Genomic DNA, 17,922 nt, shown 5'->3' on the forward strand with positions numbered 1-17,922 from the left:
TCGCTAGTCTACGTCCTCATCGCGCTGTACGCGATATCGTTAGGGTCTGCTGCCGCAGAAAAAAAAAGAAAAAAAAAAAGCGTTGGCGTCGGTGGCGGCGTAAATTATCCCGAACCACTCCGACCACGCAGGCCCTCCGTGTGGCGCTAAGGCCCCGGTGAACTAATTGAATTTCTCGAAGTAAAATACGTCAGAAAAATCGTAAAGTACGACTTAACCACAACCTACAGGCATGATAGCGTTGGACTGTAATTTGAATATACGAGAAAACATAATTCTGTTACGAGGAAACTCGAAACACAAACCCCTTTTCACAGCGGCACGCCCGGGTATAGGTCACTTGCAGAAACGCCACAGCTGGCTTCGTTGGCGCCCTGGCGCAACCGCATCGCGTACCACTCTTAAAGGCGAAGCTTAACCGTCCTCCAAGTTTTTGTTAAGAGTAATTTATTGATCGATTGATTGATCGATTTATTGAATGATTGATTGATCGAACGTCCCCAAAGGGTGAACTTAGCAGGGAGGTATCTATATTGGATCAGTGGTGCCGAATCATCTTGAACTTGACATAGATGGGTTCCTTTGTCACCACCATTGCATTAATTTTAGCCATTATACACACACATATTCCGTCTCCACGCAGTGATCTTACGAAAAATCTATTTTAAAGTGGCACTATAGGTATACACACCAGCGTTTTCATCCCGTTCTAATACACCGATAACCTGTTCCTTTATATGTCAGTACCTGGAGCCGACAAATAGCAGTTGCTTTGACGATGTATACGGTTATCGCAGCCTTTGTGCCAGAAACTCCAATAAAAAATGAGCAGCTACAGACCTACAGTGAATCAGTCGCGTAGTATCAGCGTTAACCTTACAGAAACGGGTCTATCTAAAGAATCAGTAACACTGTGCGTATCTTTTTTACAGAGAAGCTGTATGTGGCTAGGTTCTGACCAAAAGTGCGTGCGTCGACAGGGTGTGTAGAAAAAAGTCGCGTCGACAAAATTGAATCTACAGTATGTCTGATTAAGGTTCTTAACGTAAGTGATGGATGACCATTACGTCACAGTCTACCCACCAATCCACCAATCAAGGTGGATGAAGGAGGATTAAGGTGGATTAGTCTGATAAGGTGGATCAAGGAGGATTAAGGTGGATTAATGTCGACTAAGATGGATTAAGGGGGATGAAGGAAGACAATGGTGGATTAAGGTGAATTAAGGTCGATTAAGGTGGATTAATGTCGGTTAAGGTGGATGAGGGATGATTAAGGTGGATTAAGTTTGATAAGGTGGATTAGGGAGGATTGACGATTAAGGTCCACTAAGGTGGATTAAGGGGGATGAATGAAGACAATAGTGGATTAAGGTGAATTAAAGCTCGGTTAAGGTGGATTAGGGAGGATTAAGGTGGATTATGGTGTCTGTCTTGATGATTTAATTGCACATAATATAGTCACACATGTATATATAATTTCGTCATTCTAGAAGAACACATTACAGCTTCGCTGGTCGTCCTTCACAGAGCGGAAGGGCCCTAAGTTTTTTTTTTAATTTGGCAGGGATGATCGAACCTAAAACATAGACCAGTCGCGACAAATCACCCTGCCCTTAGCAGAGACGAGAACCATTCAGTCAAGCGGGATTGCCTTGAAACTATGCAAGAAATGTGCCTAGAATGAATGAGTCGTGCCGAATCAATCATCTGGATGGGAAACCAGCGAGTCACGCGCGTGATCGTCTCGAACTGCGCAGTGATGGGCCTGTCGGCCGACGAACCCTCTCTGCCCTTGCTCGATCCGGTCGGCAAGGCGATCGGCGCATCGGCGAGCCTCCTGACCGCGACGCCGACCGTATCGTCGCGACCGACAAGCGCCGCCGACTCGACGCTACCGGCGACGTGCGGGAGGCGCAGGTCCGAACGTCGTCACGGGTGGCGGTGTCTGGCGCCGCTCTCCCGGTGTGTCTGGGCGGCCTGCCGCGGGGAGTCGCTGGGCGTGACCCTGGTCTCGGCGCTCAACCTCTCGCTCGCCGTGTCCGTGGTGGTGTCGTGCAAGCTCAGCTACGACCGGGCGCGCCTGCCCAACCTGTCGCTCACCGTGGTGCACCTGGCCGCTTCGCTGGCCGCGCTTCGCACGGCGGCGGCCTTCAAAGTCACGTGGTAAGAGGGCGCGTGGCGTGTACACGGGGAAACGGGCACGCGTGCTATCGCGGCTGCACGATGAAAAGGCCTTCAAAGACAGACGCACAGATAGAGATATACAGACAGACGCACAGAGAGAGATACAGACAGACGTACAGATAGAGAGACAGGCAGACGCACAGATAGAGAGATACAGACAGACACACAGATAGAAGCAGACAGACGCACAGATAGAGAGATACAGACAGACACACAGATAGAAGCAGACAGACGCACAGATAGAGAGATACAGACACACATAGAAACAGACACACAGACGCACAGATAGACAAACACACACAGATACAGACAGACAGACGGACAGACTGCTACAGCGGATAGATATCTTAGCCCCGCCCCACGAAGCCGTTAACAGTATTTGCGCTACTGCGCAAATCCGTTGTTCATTCTATCATTCTACCATCTCGCGACATTTCCTCCAATGTGGCGGTAATCTTGGTCACATTGCACCAACAGTTTCTTTTTTAATTTACTCGAATGCATATTGCATAAGATCTTTAAGATCCTGTCCAATTGATACATCGTCTTTAAAACGTCTCTTTCTACTGATACTGATATTAACAAAACTTCCGCTATCAGGCGCACCCGTCTGCCTCTATAGTCCATAGGTTTCCGTAGGATATGTGGCTGCTGTAAGTTAATTCTAATATCAATCTACCAGTCCTGTATCTTGTATCTGTTTATGCAACTCCATCTATCGATGAACCTTTCTACATATATGTACGTATGTAAGCGGTCTGTCCGTCTGCCATCTATCTATCCGTCCAATCCCGTATATCTAATATTTCTCAATTATTTTTCTATGTGTAAACTACCTACCAGTCATAACTCTGACATCAGTTTATCCAACTCTATCGAATGTGTAAGTTACGTACCAGTCATATATCTGGCATCTGTTATCCAACTCTATCTATCGACGTGTCCGTCCATCTGTCTGCCCTTCAGTCCGTCTGTTGATTTGTCAGTTCGTCCGTCTGTCCGTCTGTCTGTCTCTATCTGGTCCGGTCTCGGGGGCGCTGGATCATGCCCTGTATCAATACGGTGGTCAATCATGCCCTGGATATGGGGATGCAGGGCTCCGCAGACGCCGACTTCTGAAACTGCTACCGGGGCCCGGGTCTCGTCTTCAGCCAGTGCGCCGGTGTCCTCCTTCGAGCACTGGAGGCTCGCCTTTCTTCTCTGCGCCTTCATGGCGCTTCCCAACCTCTCCCTGGAATTCAACACCGCCGGCACCAGCACGCTGCTCAGGTAGTACACGCGTTATGTAGCGGAGCGGTGCGCGCATGCGCCGTTCGTTACGACGCGGCCTCTGAGAATCGCGCCGGCGCTACCCGCGCGTATCTCCGAGGCCGCATTTAACGAACGCCTAATTTCCTGCTATACAACTACTATAGAGGGAAATCTGGCACTGCGATTGTGTTCAGCTACTACGTAAATGGTGACCAGTACACAAATTTGTCTCATTCTCGTGCTCGCGACTTATAGACGTTCTTTTGGCTTTACTTCTTATGATTTATCCTCCTAAAATTTCCAAGCAATTCATATCTTCGTAAACGCAAGAAGGCAATAAGTTGCTGCGCGCGTGCGTAATCGTTATTGTTGAGAAAAAAACGATCAATTTTTGAAGTCATAAAGTCGTTTCAATCCAGGAAAAAAAAAGAAACTTAGGCAAATCAATCTACACGCTACCCATTATCACCATACTGGCGAAAGCGTCATATCGCAGCTCCAGCAAAGAGCGCGAGATTGCGCTCTTAGTCTTAGCTTCAGATAAAGACGTGGCCTCCTAGACAGGTTGCGCGCCGCCTACCCCGGAGGTCACCGTTTACGGCTTAGGACGACAGAGTACCTTACAATTACCTAAGGGGGAAACGTTATATGCACGGGAATGCCAGAATGTTGTGGCTACGGATTGACTTCTTCCTCGGGAAGCCAGAACACCTTGAAGCCGCGTCTGACCAACAGCGTTTGGCCTGTCACAATCATTGAGGCTATACTGGTCTATAATAAAACAGAGTGTATAACGCAAACCTTTATTTTTTTTTCTGTGTTACTATATGAGAAAACAATTTCTATTAAAGCACGAGAACTCGTGCTGGCTTGCAGTTATATATCAAGCGACAACAGTACTGGAGGGCTGCTATATCTGACTGCGGTGCAACGTTAAAGAATCACAGCCTGCTTAAAATAACCCGCGACCCTTGTATCTGACCAACCCGATGTTCAATGGCATCTCAACAAAAAATAAAGTTCATTGAATATCGAGCTTTTCGTTTCAACAAAAAGGCTTTCGCCCACGTATAGAAATGAAATGGAGTAGGAGAAAGCACACGCGCCCAACCACTTTCCATCATCCCCTAGCTAAATATTTAAGACATTAGAAACTCAATGGAAAGGCCACATATTTTTTTATAACGACTTCTGTGTAGGACTGAGCACTCCACACTCATTACGACGTCTCACCGAAGTGGGGCTCTGGGAGGAACGCGGCATGAATCGAGGAAAAAAAAACAGCGTCGCCGAGCTTCCGTGACTCTTAAAAAGCGTCCGATATCCAATTGCATCTAATCAGAAAGTCTATAGAAGGTAACAAAAAAGTCAGTAGCATATTCTATTCGATTGCATCTAATCAAAACTGCACTGAAGGCAACACACAGGCAACAGCGTCCCACATTCGATTGTATCTAATCAGAAAGTCTACAGAAGGCAGCAAAAAGTCAATATCATTCCGTATTCGATCGTGTCTCATCAAAAAGTCTATAGAAGACAAAAAATATATTCCATTGCGCAAGGATATTGCCTGTGCACGCCTCGCACCTTCGACAGTGCAGCAAACAACTTCCGAGATGGTGTACAACAATCTAAGTTTTCCACAGTAAAGCAACTGTGAAGTGTATACAAGAAAACGACACATATGAAAAGGCAAATTTTATTTAAGACGGCAAAGTCTAGTCTATATGTGAAGTCTACAGTTATACAGACTGTACATACTACATTTTAATGCCCCATGAAGCGGAAATTCCGGCGTCCGTTATCATCCGACGGTGCCAAAACCCACGTGAACAAGTGATGACGTCACGTTCCCGGCGCTGGACCTGCTGCGACTCACACTGCGAAATCCCACGGTGGCCCACACCCAAGAAATTGCAACGGATTAAAGCGGATTAAGATGTGTTAAGGTTGGTAGAAATTAGAGTACAGTGGATTAAGGCGGAGTTGTAATCTAAGGTGATAACTTAGACAAGTCCGAATGCCTTGCGCATTCAAATCACGTACCGATAATTAAGTGACTCAATTTTTTCATAAGCCCCCTGTTCTCCCGCAGGCTTCTGTCCCTGCCGGTGACGGCCTGGCTGCAAACCGTGGTGTTCGGCCGCAGGCAGCGCCGAGCGGCCGTCCTGTCGCTGCTGCCAGTGGCCCTGGGCGTGTCCATGAACGCCCTCGGCGACCTGCGCTTCAACCCGGCGGGTCTCTTCTTCGGCGTCGCCGGAGCCGCGGCAGCCGCCTTCTATTTCGTAAGTGTGCACGTGTACACCCACGGTCGCATCGCGTACAGTCAACCCAAAAAATAAGTTTACGAACCGCGGGACCTCAGACGACGCCCAATTTCCGAGCAGCCTCACAACGCAGCCGCATTAACTAACTAACTAACTAACTAACTAACTAACTAACTAACTAATTAACGTATTCGCATTTACAACTTCGACCGGTATATGTGAAAAACATTGTGACGTTCGGTTTTACTGACTACTAGTGCAACCTGCTCGGAAAATGGTAAGATCCCGTGGTCCGTAAACTTTTTTGGGTTGACGGTACGTACGGTAGCGACACCCGAGTTAAGAAAAAAAAATGGCCGTGCAGACTGCCTCGCGCGCGCTGCCTCTTAATGGGACACTGAAGGGAAAATGATTTCTTCTGTATCAGTAGATTACCGTTCCACAATACCGAAAACACCACTCTTACCGCGAGAAGCCGCTTGGTAAGCCAGAAAGAAACGAAATACACAGAGCTGAGTGGCGACGCCACCTTGAAGTTCCCGCACCAGCTCACCGTGACGTCATGTATTTTGACAGCGTCTTCTGGGTCCCAGTTAATTTTGAGCGGTAAAGATTGACTACATTGTGTTCTAAAGGAGCTAAGACTGAATATGGCAAGTTTCGCGAACTTTTGCTGAGCCAACGTGGCCCAAATACGAAAAATTACTTTAGAAGTCGTGACGTCACACTGAAGTGCTGACGTCGGGGTTACCGCGCGAAATTAAAAAAATAACTTTGAGCTTCATTTTCTCTTCTAATAATTGACCTATTACAGTGTAATTAACGCTAGCAGAGTTTTCGAAGAATACTTTATCAGTATAAGTTCCTTTATTATTTTTTTTTTTGCTTTAGTTTCCCTTTAAGCGCGATCGTTTTTCTTTTTTTTTTTCCGAAGGAGGTGTAAGAAAACGTAAGAAGCGTCGGCAAATAATTCTCTACGAGAAACGATCGGGCCTGCAACCCGGGGAGACATGCGGGCCTCTTATAATTTAATTTTAAATTACACCACACTTTGCAAATGCGGTGAACGCGCTTTAAAATCATACGGATCAGGGACCTCGCAGAGGTGCGACGTATGGCCCAAACGCATTTCTCTTCGCATTTACCCCTAAATCGGTTATTATAACACACCCTTCTCGGTTATAACAGACCCTGGCGGCCGAGCAGCAGCGCCGCCTGCGCCAGCCGCCCGTGGCAGCTGCTGGAGTCCCAGCTCCGGCGCGCCCTGCCGGCGCTCGCGCTGGTCGCCCTGCTCCTGGAGCCCCCGTGGCGCGGACCCCGGGGCCTGCTGGCGCGCCAGTGGCACCCGCGCGATGCGGCGCTGCTCGTGGGCTCTTCGCTGGCCGGCTGCCTGCTCACGCTGACCATGCAGTGGCTGCTGGGACGCACGTCGGCGCTCACCTACCAGGTGCTCGGCCACGTCAAGATGTGCGCCACCCTGCTGGCCTGCGCCGTCGTCTTCGACGAGCACCTCAAGTGCGTCGGCAACTCGCTGATATCGAAGGAATATGTTTTACCGTTGTTGTTTTTTTTTTTTGCGACCTCGTGTATACGCACAGGTTGGCACACACGAGTCATGACGCGCCTCTTGTGGCGTATAGGTTGTGGCGTTAACCCGAGGTTAAATCTATAATGGCTCTAGAGGATAGCAACGAAAGTTGAATGGAAGCTCAGGATTGTTCGTCAATCTATAACATATAGAGAGAGGATAACAAAGAAAGTTGAATGGAGCCTCAGGACTGTTTAACGAGCGACAGAACGTTTTCGGAAGTTACGGAATCTATTCGTTAAGTTTCCTGAACATGTCCCTCTGCTAGAGCCCGTTATTCCCTATCACTTTCTCTGGTAAGTCGCTTCTAACTGCACATCGCCCCTTGAGTTGTCATCGTGCTGGGCGGGCGGCAGAGGTAAACCACAATGTTTCGCCTATACGCCCTCGCAGGCCGGTGCAGCAGGCCGGTGTCTTTCTGACCCTGTGCGGTGCCGTCCTGTACACGATGTTCAAGTCACGGGACGAGCCGGCGTCGTCGTCGTCAGCCGGCCCCGACCATCATTACCACCACGGCAACCGGCCGCTGCTGGGCTCACCGTCTACGACCGTCAAGTGACGTGGCCTGTAGCGGCGACCAGACCCTACCGATCGATTGAATGATCGACCGACCGGCCGTTGTTCGGTCGGTCGTTATAGATGTACAGACGTTCTCTGCCCCTTGTGAATGTTGTGCAGTGAGCGTACTGCGGGCGTCGCTCCGTCGCTGTTCCTGGACAGCCCGCGGAAGGCGCGGTACAGTGCGGACAATGATGCAGATCTATTCCACGGGCAGCTAGTAGTTGTGCGCACGTATACCTGCATGGCTGTACAGAGGCTTAAGTATATCAATTCACGTCGATGTGTCCGTCCGTCTTCTCTACTTCTCTATTCTACTTCTCTTTATTTGAAAACGAGAAAAGGTGACGGTGCTGTAACGACAGCCCAAACTGTACTAACAGAAACAAAAATATCGCAGTATAGGGGGTGCATCATCGCGCAGCGCAATCAAACCGGACATGCGCGCATGTCAATGGTGACGACTGGACGGCGCGCACTATACCTTCAGTTATGCTTCGGCCACGCGCTCCGCTGTTCGCGTTTCTTTCCATCGCGACAGTACCAACTGGCCCAAACATCTACCCTTGTAGTATATACAGTATATTCACTGTTCTTCTATAACGAGAGATTCCCCACCACGCCAAGGCTGGCGCACGCTCCCAGCCACGTGCGCGCGATGCAATGGAGAACACCACCACAGCAGCAGAAGCAGCAGCAGCAGAAGCCTGGATACCACGGGAGCGTCGTTCGGCCCGGCCGGCCGGCCGGCATGCGAAGCCGTTGAGTTCGCTGACCTTGATCTCCCAGTGTGTACGAACACACTCGCTCGCGCGCGCTACTCTTGGAAGCTATAGCGGCAGCAGCCGACGAGGAACAAGCGAGGAGCAGCTCGCTTTCTTGCCGGCCTAGCGCGCGGCCAACTTAACGCATACCAGCGCGAGCGGAGAGCACAACCCAGGTACACATATGGACCGTCTTTACCCGCGTATAATTCGACCGGTTCTTTTATTGCGCCGAGACAGCTCTGCATACGCGGAGTCAGTCAGCCAGCGGGGGTTGTTTTCAGTGTCAGAAACACTCCCGCCTCCCCCCCCCCCCCCCCGACCTCCCCATTTCCCACCAGTTCTCCGAGTGAAATAGGGGGGAGGTTAAGAATAGCTAGCCTTCGTGTAACGTAGCCCTTGCAGTACGAAATAACGTAGTGCCCTCTTTGAATAGCAGAAAAAAAAAATCTCAAGGCGAAGAGTCTTTTTGCTTGTAATGGTCATAATGACTCTAATTTGACTGTAATCGTCAACCAGATATCCTTACAAGGCTTGCCCTGCTCCATTTTCCCCACTTAATGTCAACTATTGAATATCGGCTATCCCCGTTTGCTCTCTGATCCACATCGGTCTCTTACTGTCCCTTAACGTTACGCCTAACATTTTTCGTTCCATCGCTCTTTGTGCGGGCCTATAACTTGTTCTCGAGCTTCTCTGTTAGCCTCCAAGTTTCTGCCCCACGTGTTAGCACCGGTAGAAATGCAATGATAGTACACTTTTCAGCGACAGTGGTAAGCATCCCAGTCAGGATTTTGCAATGCCTGCAGTATGCACTCCAACCCATTTTTATTCTTCTGTATATTTCCTTCTCATGATCAGGGTCCCCTGTGAGTAATTGCCCTAGATAAACGTACTCCTGCACAGATTCTAGAGGCTGACTGGCGAGCATGCATTCTTTTTTTTTCCTTGCCAGGCTATTGAACATTGCCTTTGTATTCTGCATATTAATCTTCAACCCCACTCTTAATCTTTCTCGGTTAAGGTACTCAATCATTTGTTGCAATTCGTCCCCATTGTTGCTGAATAGGACGTCGTGTCATCTGCAAACCGAAGGTTGTTTAGATATTCGCCGTTGAGCGTCACTTCTAAGCCTTCCCAGTCTAAGAGCTTGAATACTTCTAAGCATGCAGTGAATAGCATTGGGAAAGATTGCGTCTCCTTGCGTGACCTTTCTTGATAGGTAATTTCCCCTGTTCTTGTGGAGAAGCAAGGTAGCCGCGGAATGTTTTGTAGGTATTTCCTAAGATATGCAGGTATATGCTTGCTGTACATCCTTGATTACGCAATGTCTCCGTCACTGCTGGTAATCTAGCTCTACTGAATCAAATGCCTTGTTCTATGTAAGTCATAAGAGTTTGGTAAACAGGCGGTCTTGCTCGAAGGAAGCTGCATACACTGCGGCGACCAGCCAAATAACCATCGTATCTTGTGAATACACGCCACTCTCGGCCTCACATAAGCTGTAGCGAAGAACACGAACGCCATAGCGGGTCACGCTCTCCAGCCCTTTCTAGTGGGTCGATCCCTCCTGCGCTTTCCTCGAGAAACGCCTCTCGTGCTGAGAGCTCGGACCTTCAAACAACGGACGGCCCAAACGGCTGGTGTCTAATAAACGCCTTTACAAGTGGTGGAGAGTGCTACTTCCTCCCACCTCCTTATCCCTATAGTTCCCCCGCCTTGGGTTGCTTGACTACGGCCCCCACAGTATACTCGAGGAGTAACCGTATCACCCGGCAGCGTACATATTATCCGCCGTCAAGTACGCTGACAAAGGTGGCCTGGACTGAGGTCACGTGCTCAATAGTCGGCTGAGCTACAATAAGGTTTCATCACTCTCTCTCACTCACACGCACAAAAAAGAACACTAATTTGTTTGCTTAGGTAGGCACACATTTTTCAGGGGCACTGCAGGCTTTGCAGAAAGGAATGGGAAACACCATTCAAATATAGATATAGATACATATAAGCGATCACGATAAAAGAAAGTTAATGGCGTGCTATAGAAACTTTCTTGGTCAGTGAGGCAGACGATGGCAGTGGGAAGATGTTTCCAGTCATGACTATAGACTTCGCAGTAAACGAGTCTGAGCACACTGATTAGTCCGGCCGATTCGGGAACGCCAGTTTTCGTATGGTAATGGACGCGACTATGCATATAGCCTAGTTAGGCAAAGTCTAATTAACCACCCTTCATTTCCTCCCTTCTCTCTCACTCTCTCTAAATAGTCACTAGCAGAAAAATGTTGTTTGAATTACAATCGAAATTTCATTCTAAAAAATTACAATTACACGTTAGAAAATGAGTGAAACGATAAACTTTGACGTACTCCTTTCTCGCCGCAAAAATAGACGAACGTACACGCCGAAATGTCGCGGAATACGTGACGTCACTATGACGTCGTTGCTGCAGTAATTTTTTGTTAAAAGTTCATAAATAGGGAAGTGGCTGGAAAAGTGGTCGTATATAGTGAGCTGTATTTATAACCATTCTGCGCATTCCGATACGAAAACCGGTGTATGATCGGCCAAAGTGAAGTCGAATTCACTCTCGTCATATTTTCTTAATAATATATGTGTGGGATATGGGAGGGGGGTGGGGGGGGGGTCGGTTCAATTTTTTTGGGGCAACTGGGCTAAAGGACCCGAGCTGACATACGAAAAGATGTCATACTGCTCTCTGGACCGGTGCTGGTAGCAGGGGTTGTAAATATATTCACACGAAAGTCGCATGCGTAAGCAGGGCTTACACCCTGGTTTGATACAATGGCGTGCACTCTCGCGTTCATCAATCGACGCACTTGGTAATAAGAAGTTATTACGTACGAAGCACCAGCTGTACCCGTCCCTTACACGGTTGGAAAGACTGCTCCACTCCTCCGGCGTTATCTTGCATCGCGTTTGCGTGTTATTGCGATAGCAAGTTTGGTTTGGTGCCTGTATGTATAGCACGATCCACAACGGGAGATTGGCCACGAATCGGGCGGCAGTTGTTAGAAAAGGGAAGAATGCTTATATAGAATTTTCTTATTTAAGAATGAGATATTAAATGAACTTAAACTTTGAAAGTAACACCATAAAACTGTTGTGGAAAGTAAAACAATAAAATTAACATGGCAGTCTACTTGTTTCCCTCGCAATATTAAATATGGCATCCCATACGGTCCTATTGCAGTGTCCTAGTGCCGACGCCCCCAGAGTCAATATGACAGGTAGCGTAATGGCTAATCTAAGTTGTTCTAGAAGTCGTTTTCTATGCACGGTGAACCCACGACACACTATAAAGAAATGATCCATAGTTTCGGGTTCATTGCAATAAAAACATTGAGAGGAAGGTGCCAAACCAGACCCATGGGAATAGAAATTGAGCCTTGGTATTCGGCAGCGCATTCGTGTAAATGTAACTTCAAATTTTCTTGTTGAACACCATCTACTGTGCCAAGGAAATCTAAGGTGCTGAAAATCGGTGTTATTTAACACACACGATTTGGCATGTTCTTCTTGGACGGAATTTTTTTTTTTTTAATCTTGCAGAAGTGACGTATGCCGAAGGTCTTAGGATCCTCAGGACCGGGCATTTAGGAGATGCCGCAGCTAGTGCGACTGCTGACTCGTTTAAAGGGAGTTCCACGTGCCCTGGCACCCGTACCAGATGGATGAGGCGCAAATGTTGGGGGATGAATGAATGGAATTCTCGGAGAATGATAGATGAATCGCGAACTGACAAAGCAGAACAAACAGACAAGGAGTCGGTTATGATTGCGGCTGAAGAAATAGATGTGGGAAGTTTTCGTAGAGCTAGAATGATCACCCGCCTGAAATACTGGTCTATTTGGGCAGTCCCTAAGAGAGAAAGGCCAATTTAATGATAGCGAAAAAATGTCCACTCCTGCCTTCTCTTCAGTGACAGAAGCATCTGTGGCTATTATTACTGCATGTATATGGAGGTTCTCGAGGTGGTCATCTAACAAGAATTCTAGGTTTAGCGCTATTAGGAAATATATCATCGAATTCAACTCTTCATGTCGCAGTAGGTAAATTTGGAAAAGCCGCATCACGGATTAATACCTGTAATGGCTCTAATAGCCACTGCACAAGAACTACCTGGGGACAATGCAGTCTAGACCATTTAATCTATATGAATGCTATCTGTTTATGCATCCCGTATATGAATGATACACTATTCTATCATACAGTGTTGCTCATACCAGGTCTTACGTTCTTCACTAAGTTATTCCTCGGAATTTTTAGAATGGCGGCCCGGTAAACAAAAAGTCACGAAACATAACATTCACAGCGCATTGCCTTTATCTTAAACCTTTTCAGGCTATTAATGAAATATCAAAAGTGCAAAACAACATCAGTGCCCAAACCTGAAAGTGATGTGATTTTACTGGCGCCGCTCCTTACATGGACAGCGTAGTGGTTGGTGCCTTTGGGATGCCATAAAAGTGTTTTTTCCGAGCGTGAAAGATGCCCGCGAATACACGCAAAACTGCCGCGCGACTGGCCGCTCGAGGCACTCGATCTGCGTGTATTCGGAGGCATCTTTCACACTCGGAAAGACTTTTATGCAGCACGTATTGAGCACCAGAAAGCTGTATCGGTAGTTTCTCATGTTGCTCCACAATCTTCTCATTGACACGTTCCATCTAATTATAAATATTGAGAAGTTGATCAATTAATTACGACTAATTATCTAATTAGGCGGAATGCAAGAAATACTCTATCTTCCAGCGACGGCAAACAGCATTACTTGGGTTCTGTCCAGCTACGTGGCATTTCCATATTTTTAGATCTTGCTGCATGATAGTTGGGACACCCTGTATACAGTATATATATATATATATATATATATATATATATAATCATAGGAAGCCAACAAACAATGGCACCAAGGACAACATAGGAGCAATTACTTGTACTTACTAATTGAATTAAAGAAATGATAAATTAATGGAAATGAAAGTGGATGAAAAAACAACTGGCCGCAGGCGGGGCTGTGTTCTTCCCGATCAGTCATGTCTGAGCTGTTCATGTGAACACCGCTGGAAAGTTTGAGACAGGGCCCTGCACCAGGTGTATATAGCGCGGTCTTTAAACCAACGTTTCCTGCAGACTTCTGTATTAAGATTCTACCGGACAATCGCTTAGCCCTATCATACCAGAATGCTGTTCCCCATTGAAGAAAATAGGAGCAACTTGTGGACCACTACTTCTGGCGAAGGAGAGTACACATGTAAAAAAAAAAAAAAACGATGAAATGCTACTTGAGTTAGGGCCTAATTATACTTTAGTAATAAGTTATGTAATAATTGGCTTTTTGAACTATCCAGAGCCATAACTTCACTGCGGCAGGTCAAAAAACGCTACTATAGGCTTTCCTTAGAATTTACCAATTTTAAATCAGCATTTTGAGGCATTGCAAACTCGGAGTGTAACATACATAATGCATTCGTTGGCCATTACGCGAGTTAATCCGCCCCGCTATAGTATGAGCACTGGATAATTTCACCTCGATACCTCTAAGGCTGCTACACATCTTACTTGTTAGTGTTGTTCGTAAGTGCTTTTACAAACGCACACTTAGGTGACGCCCAAATTGAGAGACGTCACCGGCGAAGACCTCAGGTGTCGGCAGGTCACACACGATCGATCGACCCATGACGGATGACTACAGAAATACCGAAGCATCGATGAATTCTTAACAGTGGACGCTTCTTTTTTTTTTTCTATTGACAGTGTAATACGAGAGGTTGACGCTTTTATGTGGCACCAGCGCTACTCCTCTGTCGCTTGGGAAATAAAAAAATGTTATCACAAAATTTGTCACAAAATGTTTCACAAATGTATCCCGAAATACGGTCAGTCAGCGTGAGCACAAAGTCCTACAAACGCTGTATAAGAACTACAATTATCAAGGAAAAAGATTGGTGTGCTTTAGCTTTGGCTAACCCTGGTTGATAGCGAAAGCTTCACTGCCCTGGCTAGGCCCATTGTCGAGCTGTGGCCGAGGTGTGGTTTCGCAATGATATACAGACATGTTTGCAATGAATAAAGTGTTTACTCATCATTTTTATGCCTATGAAGACACTGCGGTCATCATTAAAGTAGTGAGACTTGGTTGAAACTCGCACTCGGGCAAAAGCGGCAATGTCTCCGTTCAGGGCTCCGTAAAGGCCTAAATATAGTCCGACGTAGCGTGAACGCGCGCACACGTTATGTCACGTTGGCGAGAACAACAGCGGCTATAGTTCGACCGATGGTTCGACGTACTGGCGCCGCCAACGTAACCGGACGCGCGGCCAATGCGCTCCGACGCGCCCGGCGTCTGATGACGCTCGCCCACCTGCACGCACGCACACACGCGCGCACACACACACACACGCGCACACACACACACACACACACACACGCGCACGCACACACACACACACACACACACGCGCACGCACACACACACACACACACGCACACGCACACGCACACGCACACGCACACACACACGCACGCACACACGCACACACACACACACACACACACACACACACACACACACACACACACACACACACACACACACACACCTATAAACGCGCCTTAATGCTCTCTTGTGGATTGACCTCTAGCTCTCAAGGTGAAAACTGTTGAGTCGCCGACGGCGGCCCGAGGTAGCGTAGTGAAGCTTTCGCTTCAAAAAATAAGAAAGTACGCGACGCATATCAAAATTGCTGGCTGGGAACGTACCCCATACGTCAAGCGGTGTATAATTCGCTGCCTCAGCATCTCTAGTTTGTATGTATGTACAAACTGAAATAAACGACTTGACGTCAGCACATACAACGTCGTTTTACTCGTACATCGAAGCGCAGATACACACAAATTGTCGTTCGTTTAACGCAATAGTCAACCATCGCGGTGGCTCTGTTAACACGGAATGATAACCGGTTGAAAACTTTAATCAAATAATGTTTTTTTTTTTTTTACGTGCCAAAACCACGATATGACTGTGAGGCACGTCGTAGTGGGGGGACTCCGGATTAATTTGGACCACGTGGGGTTCTTTATAACGTGCACCTAAATCTAAGTGCACCGGTGTTCTCTGAATTTCGTCCCCCATCGAAATGCGGCCGCCGTGGCCGGGATTCGATCCCGCGACCTCGTGCTTATAGCGGCGCAACCCAGTAGCCACTAAGCAACCACGGCGGGTGACAATCAGTTAGCCAATTACGCTTGTGCACTTATATTTGGGTGCACACGTCAAAGAGGGCAAAATAATTAAGGAGCCCTCCGTGTGTGTGGCCTAATCGTCCCGCAAGCATCAATGTGCAACAAGAGGGAATTTCCAATAGTGGACATTCAAACTATTTGGACATTCAGACTATTTGCGATTCAGGCTATTTGGACATTCGGGCTATTTGGGCAATCAAATATTTGGCCGTTCAGACTGTTTGGACATTCAGACTATTTGGCCATCATGTCTATTTGGCCATCATGACTATTTGGCCATCATGACTATTTGGCCATCATGACTATTTGGCCATCATGACTATTTGGCCATTCACACTATTTGGCCATTCACACTATTTGGCCATTCAGACTGTTTGGCCATTCATACTATTTGGTCATTTAGACTATTTGGCCATTCAGACTATTTGGCCATTCAGACTATTTGGCCATTCAGACTATTTGGCCATTCAGACTATTTGGCTATTCAGACTGTTTGGACATTCGGAATATATGGCCATTCAGGCTATGTGGCCATTCATACAATTTAAACATTCCGTCTCGCCGGTCACGTGACCCGGTCTGACACATTCCGCCTCGATTCGACATTCAGTCTCTGAATCACACTGTACCGCGTCCTTCACATCCGACACTGCGCAGTTTCGATCGGGGAACTTTTAAAACCGCGCAGTTTCAATTCACTTTTCAGCCCGGCATGCAGCATATCTTCGGTAACACGATTCCCTGCCCCAACCATTTATAATACGTGAATTACGCGTTTATTTCCAGGTAACACGCGGGTAAACACGGTACCCCCAAAAGCCACTTCCTCAGCGAAGCAACGCCGCCGCCAGCGGCCAAACGGCAACGCCGAGTATGGTCGAGATGCAACAGCGTGCCCGTGTAACACGCCGTCCAGTTAAGCGGGGAAAGGATGGCATGCAGCACGTATAGCCGCCTGTCTTTCTTTCTTCCTTTCTTTTCTTTCTTTCGTTTTTTCTTGAAGACGCCTCGCTGTTGTTGTTCTTCCTCCTGCCTCATACCAGCTGCAGCTGCAGCAGCAGCAGCAGCAGAAGCCAGACGAGGTCGCCATACGCTCCCATGGAACGTCGTGTAGACCGGCACGCCGCCGCGTGCTAAACAGCGTGGAGGAGAAGACGACGCCGTAAACGAGGCCAGCTAAGAAGCAGCTCCCCGACTCGAGAGAGAATCACGTACCATCCACGGCACGCCGAGAGCCGCGTGCCGAAGACAACGAAAGACGCCGCCGCCGCCGCCCAGGCACGCCTTAAACACAACTACTCACTCACCTCGCCCCCCCCCTCCCCCCCCCCGCCATTCCCCCTCCTCGACACCAAGCACCAGACTCAATCACCCCCCCACCCCCACCCATTTCCCCCGCCACCACTCTTAGCGCTTGTCCGTATACACTGCTCGGGCTTTTTTTTTTTTTTTTTTTTTCGTGAATTACGCGAACAAGGCGGCGGAGTGAGTGCGACGACTAGTGCATAGATGTATTTCACGCGCTAACGAAAGAAAAACAAGAAAGAATAGAAAGACGGCGAAAGGGAGCACTCTCACGGCCACGGTCTGCATCATTCGCGCGCGGTTGGTATGGGAGACAAAAAAAAAGGGAAGGGTTACGTGACGACGAGACGTAGACGTCTCGTAGACGTCTTCGAGTAAACTCCTTTTGTTTTCTTTCGGACTTGCCATTTCGGCTGCATATAGACGTAGACGGCTTGTATACCACCTTGTTTCCTTTAGGCATTGCCCTTTTGGCTGCATAAAGCGTATGTGTCGCTCTACAACACTTCTTGTAGGCAACGCGTAGCGATCTGTAAGACTTCGTGCAGACGGTTCTGCTTTTTTTTTCCGGCTTACTAAAATTAAATTGTGGGGTTTAGCGTCTCAAAGGCAACATTGGGGCTGCGATGCACGCCCTGAGGAGGGCTCCGGATCAACTTTGACCACCGGTTTTTAACGCGCGCACATCGGAATGCGGCCGCCGGGGCCGCAATTCGAACCCGCGACCCCAAGCT

General features: G+C 47.9%; 2 protein-coding genes across 7 annotated transcripts in view; one reads left to right on the top strand and one right to left on the bottom strand.

The window, feature by feature from the left end:
* The window catches only part of LOC119453116 (uncharacterized), a 68,755-nt gene extending 59,935 nt beyond the window's left edge, over positions 1-8,820 (top strand). For 3 of the 6 annotated variants that reach the window (XM_049667556.1, XM_049667555.1, XM_049667554.1), the window contains exons 3-7: positions 1,760-2,165; positions 3,282-3,455; positions 5,533-5,722; positions 6,893-7,219; positions 7,686-8,814. In XM_049667556.1, coding sequence (XP_049523513.1) covers positions 1,762-2,165; positions 3,282-3,455; positions 5,533-5,722; positions 6,893-7,219; positions 7,686-7,895 — 1,305 coding nt within the window. In that variant the 5' untranslated portion in view covers positions 1,760-1,761 and the 3' untranslated portion in view covers positions 7,896-8,814. Of the gene's footprint in view, positions 1-1,759; positions 2,166-3,281; positions 3,456-5,532; positions 5,723-6,892; positions 7,220-7,685 lie in introns of all 6 variants that reach the window. The other 3 variants (XM_049667553.1, XM_037715114.2, XM_049667552.1) reach the window with 3 other exon arrangements.
* Positions 1-17,922, bottom strand: part of LOC119453117 (Usher syndrome type-1G protein homolog) — a 132,072-nt gene that overhangs the window by 92,885 nt on the left and 21,265 nt on the right.

The sequence above is a fragment of the Dermacentor silvarum genome, chromosome 5 (genome assembly GCF_013339745.2).
Source record: "Dermacentor silvarum isolate Dsil-2018 chromosome 5, BIME_Dsil_1.4, whole genome shotgun sequence".
NCBI lineage: Eukaryota > Metazoa > Arthropoda > Arachnida > Ixodida > Ixodidae > Dermacentor > Dermacentor silvarum.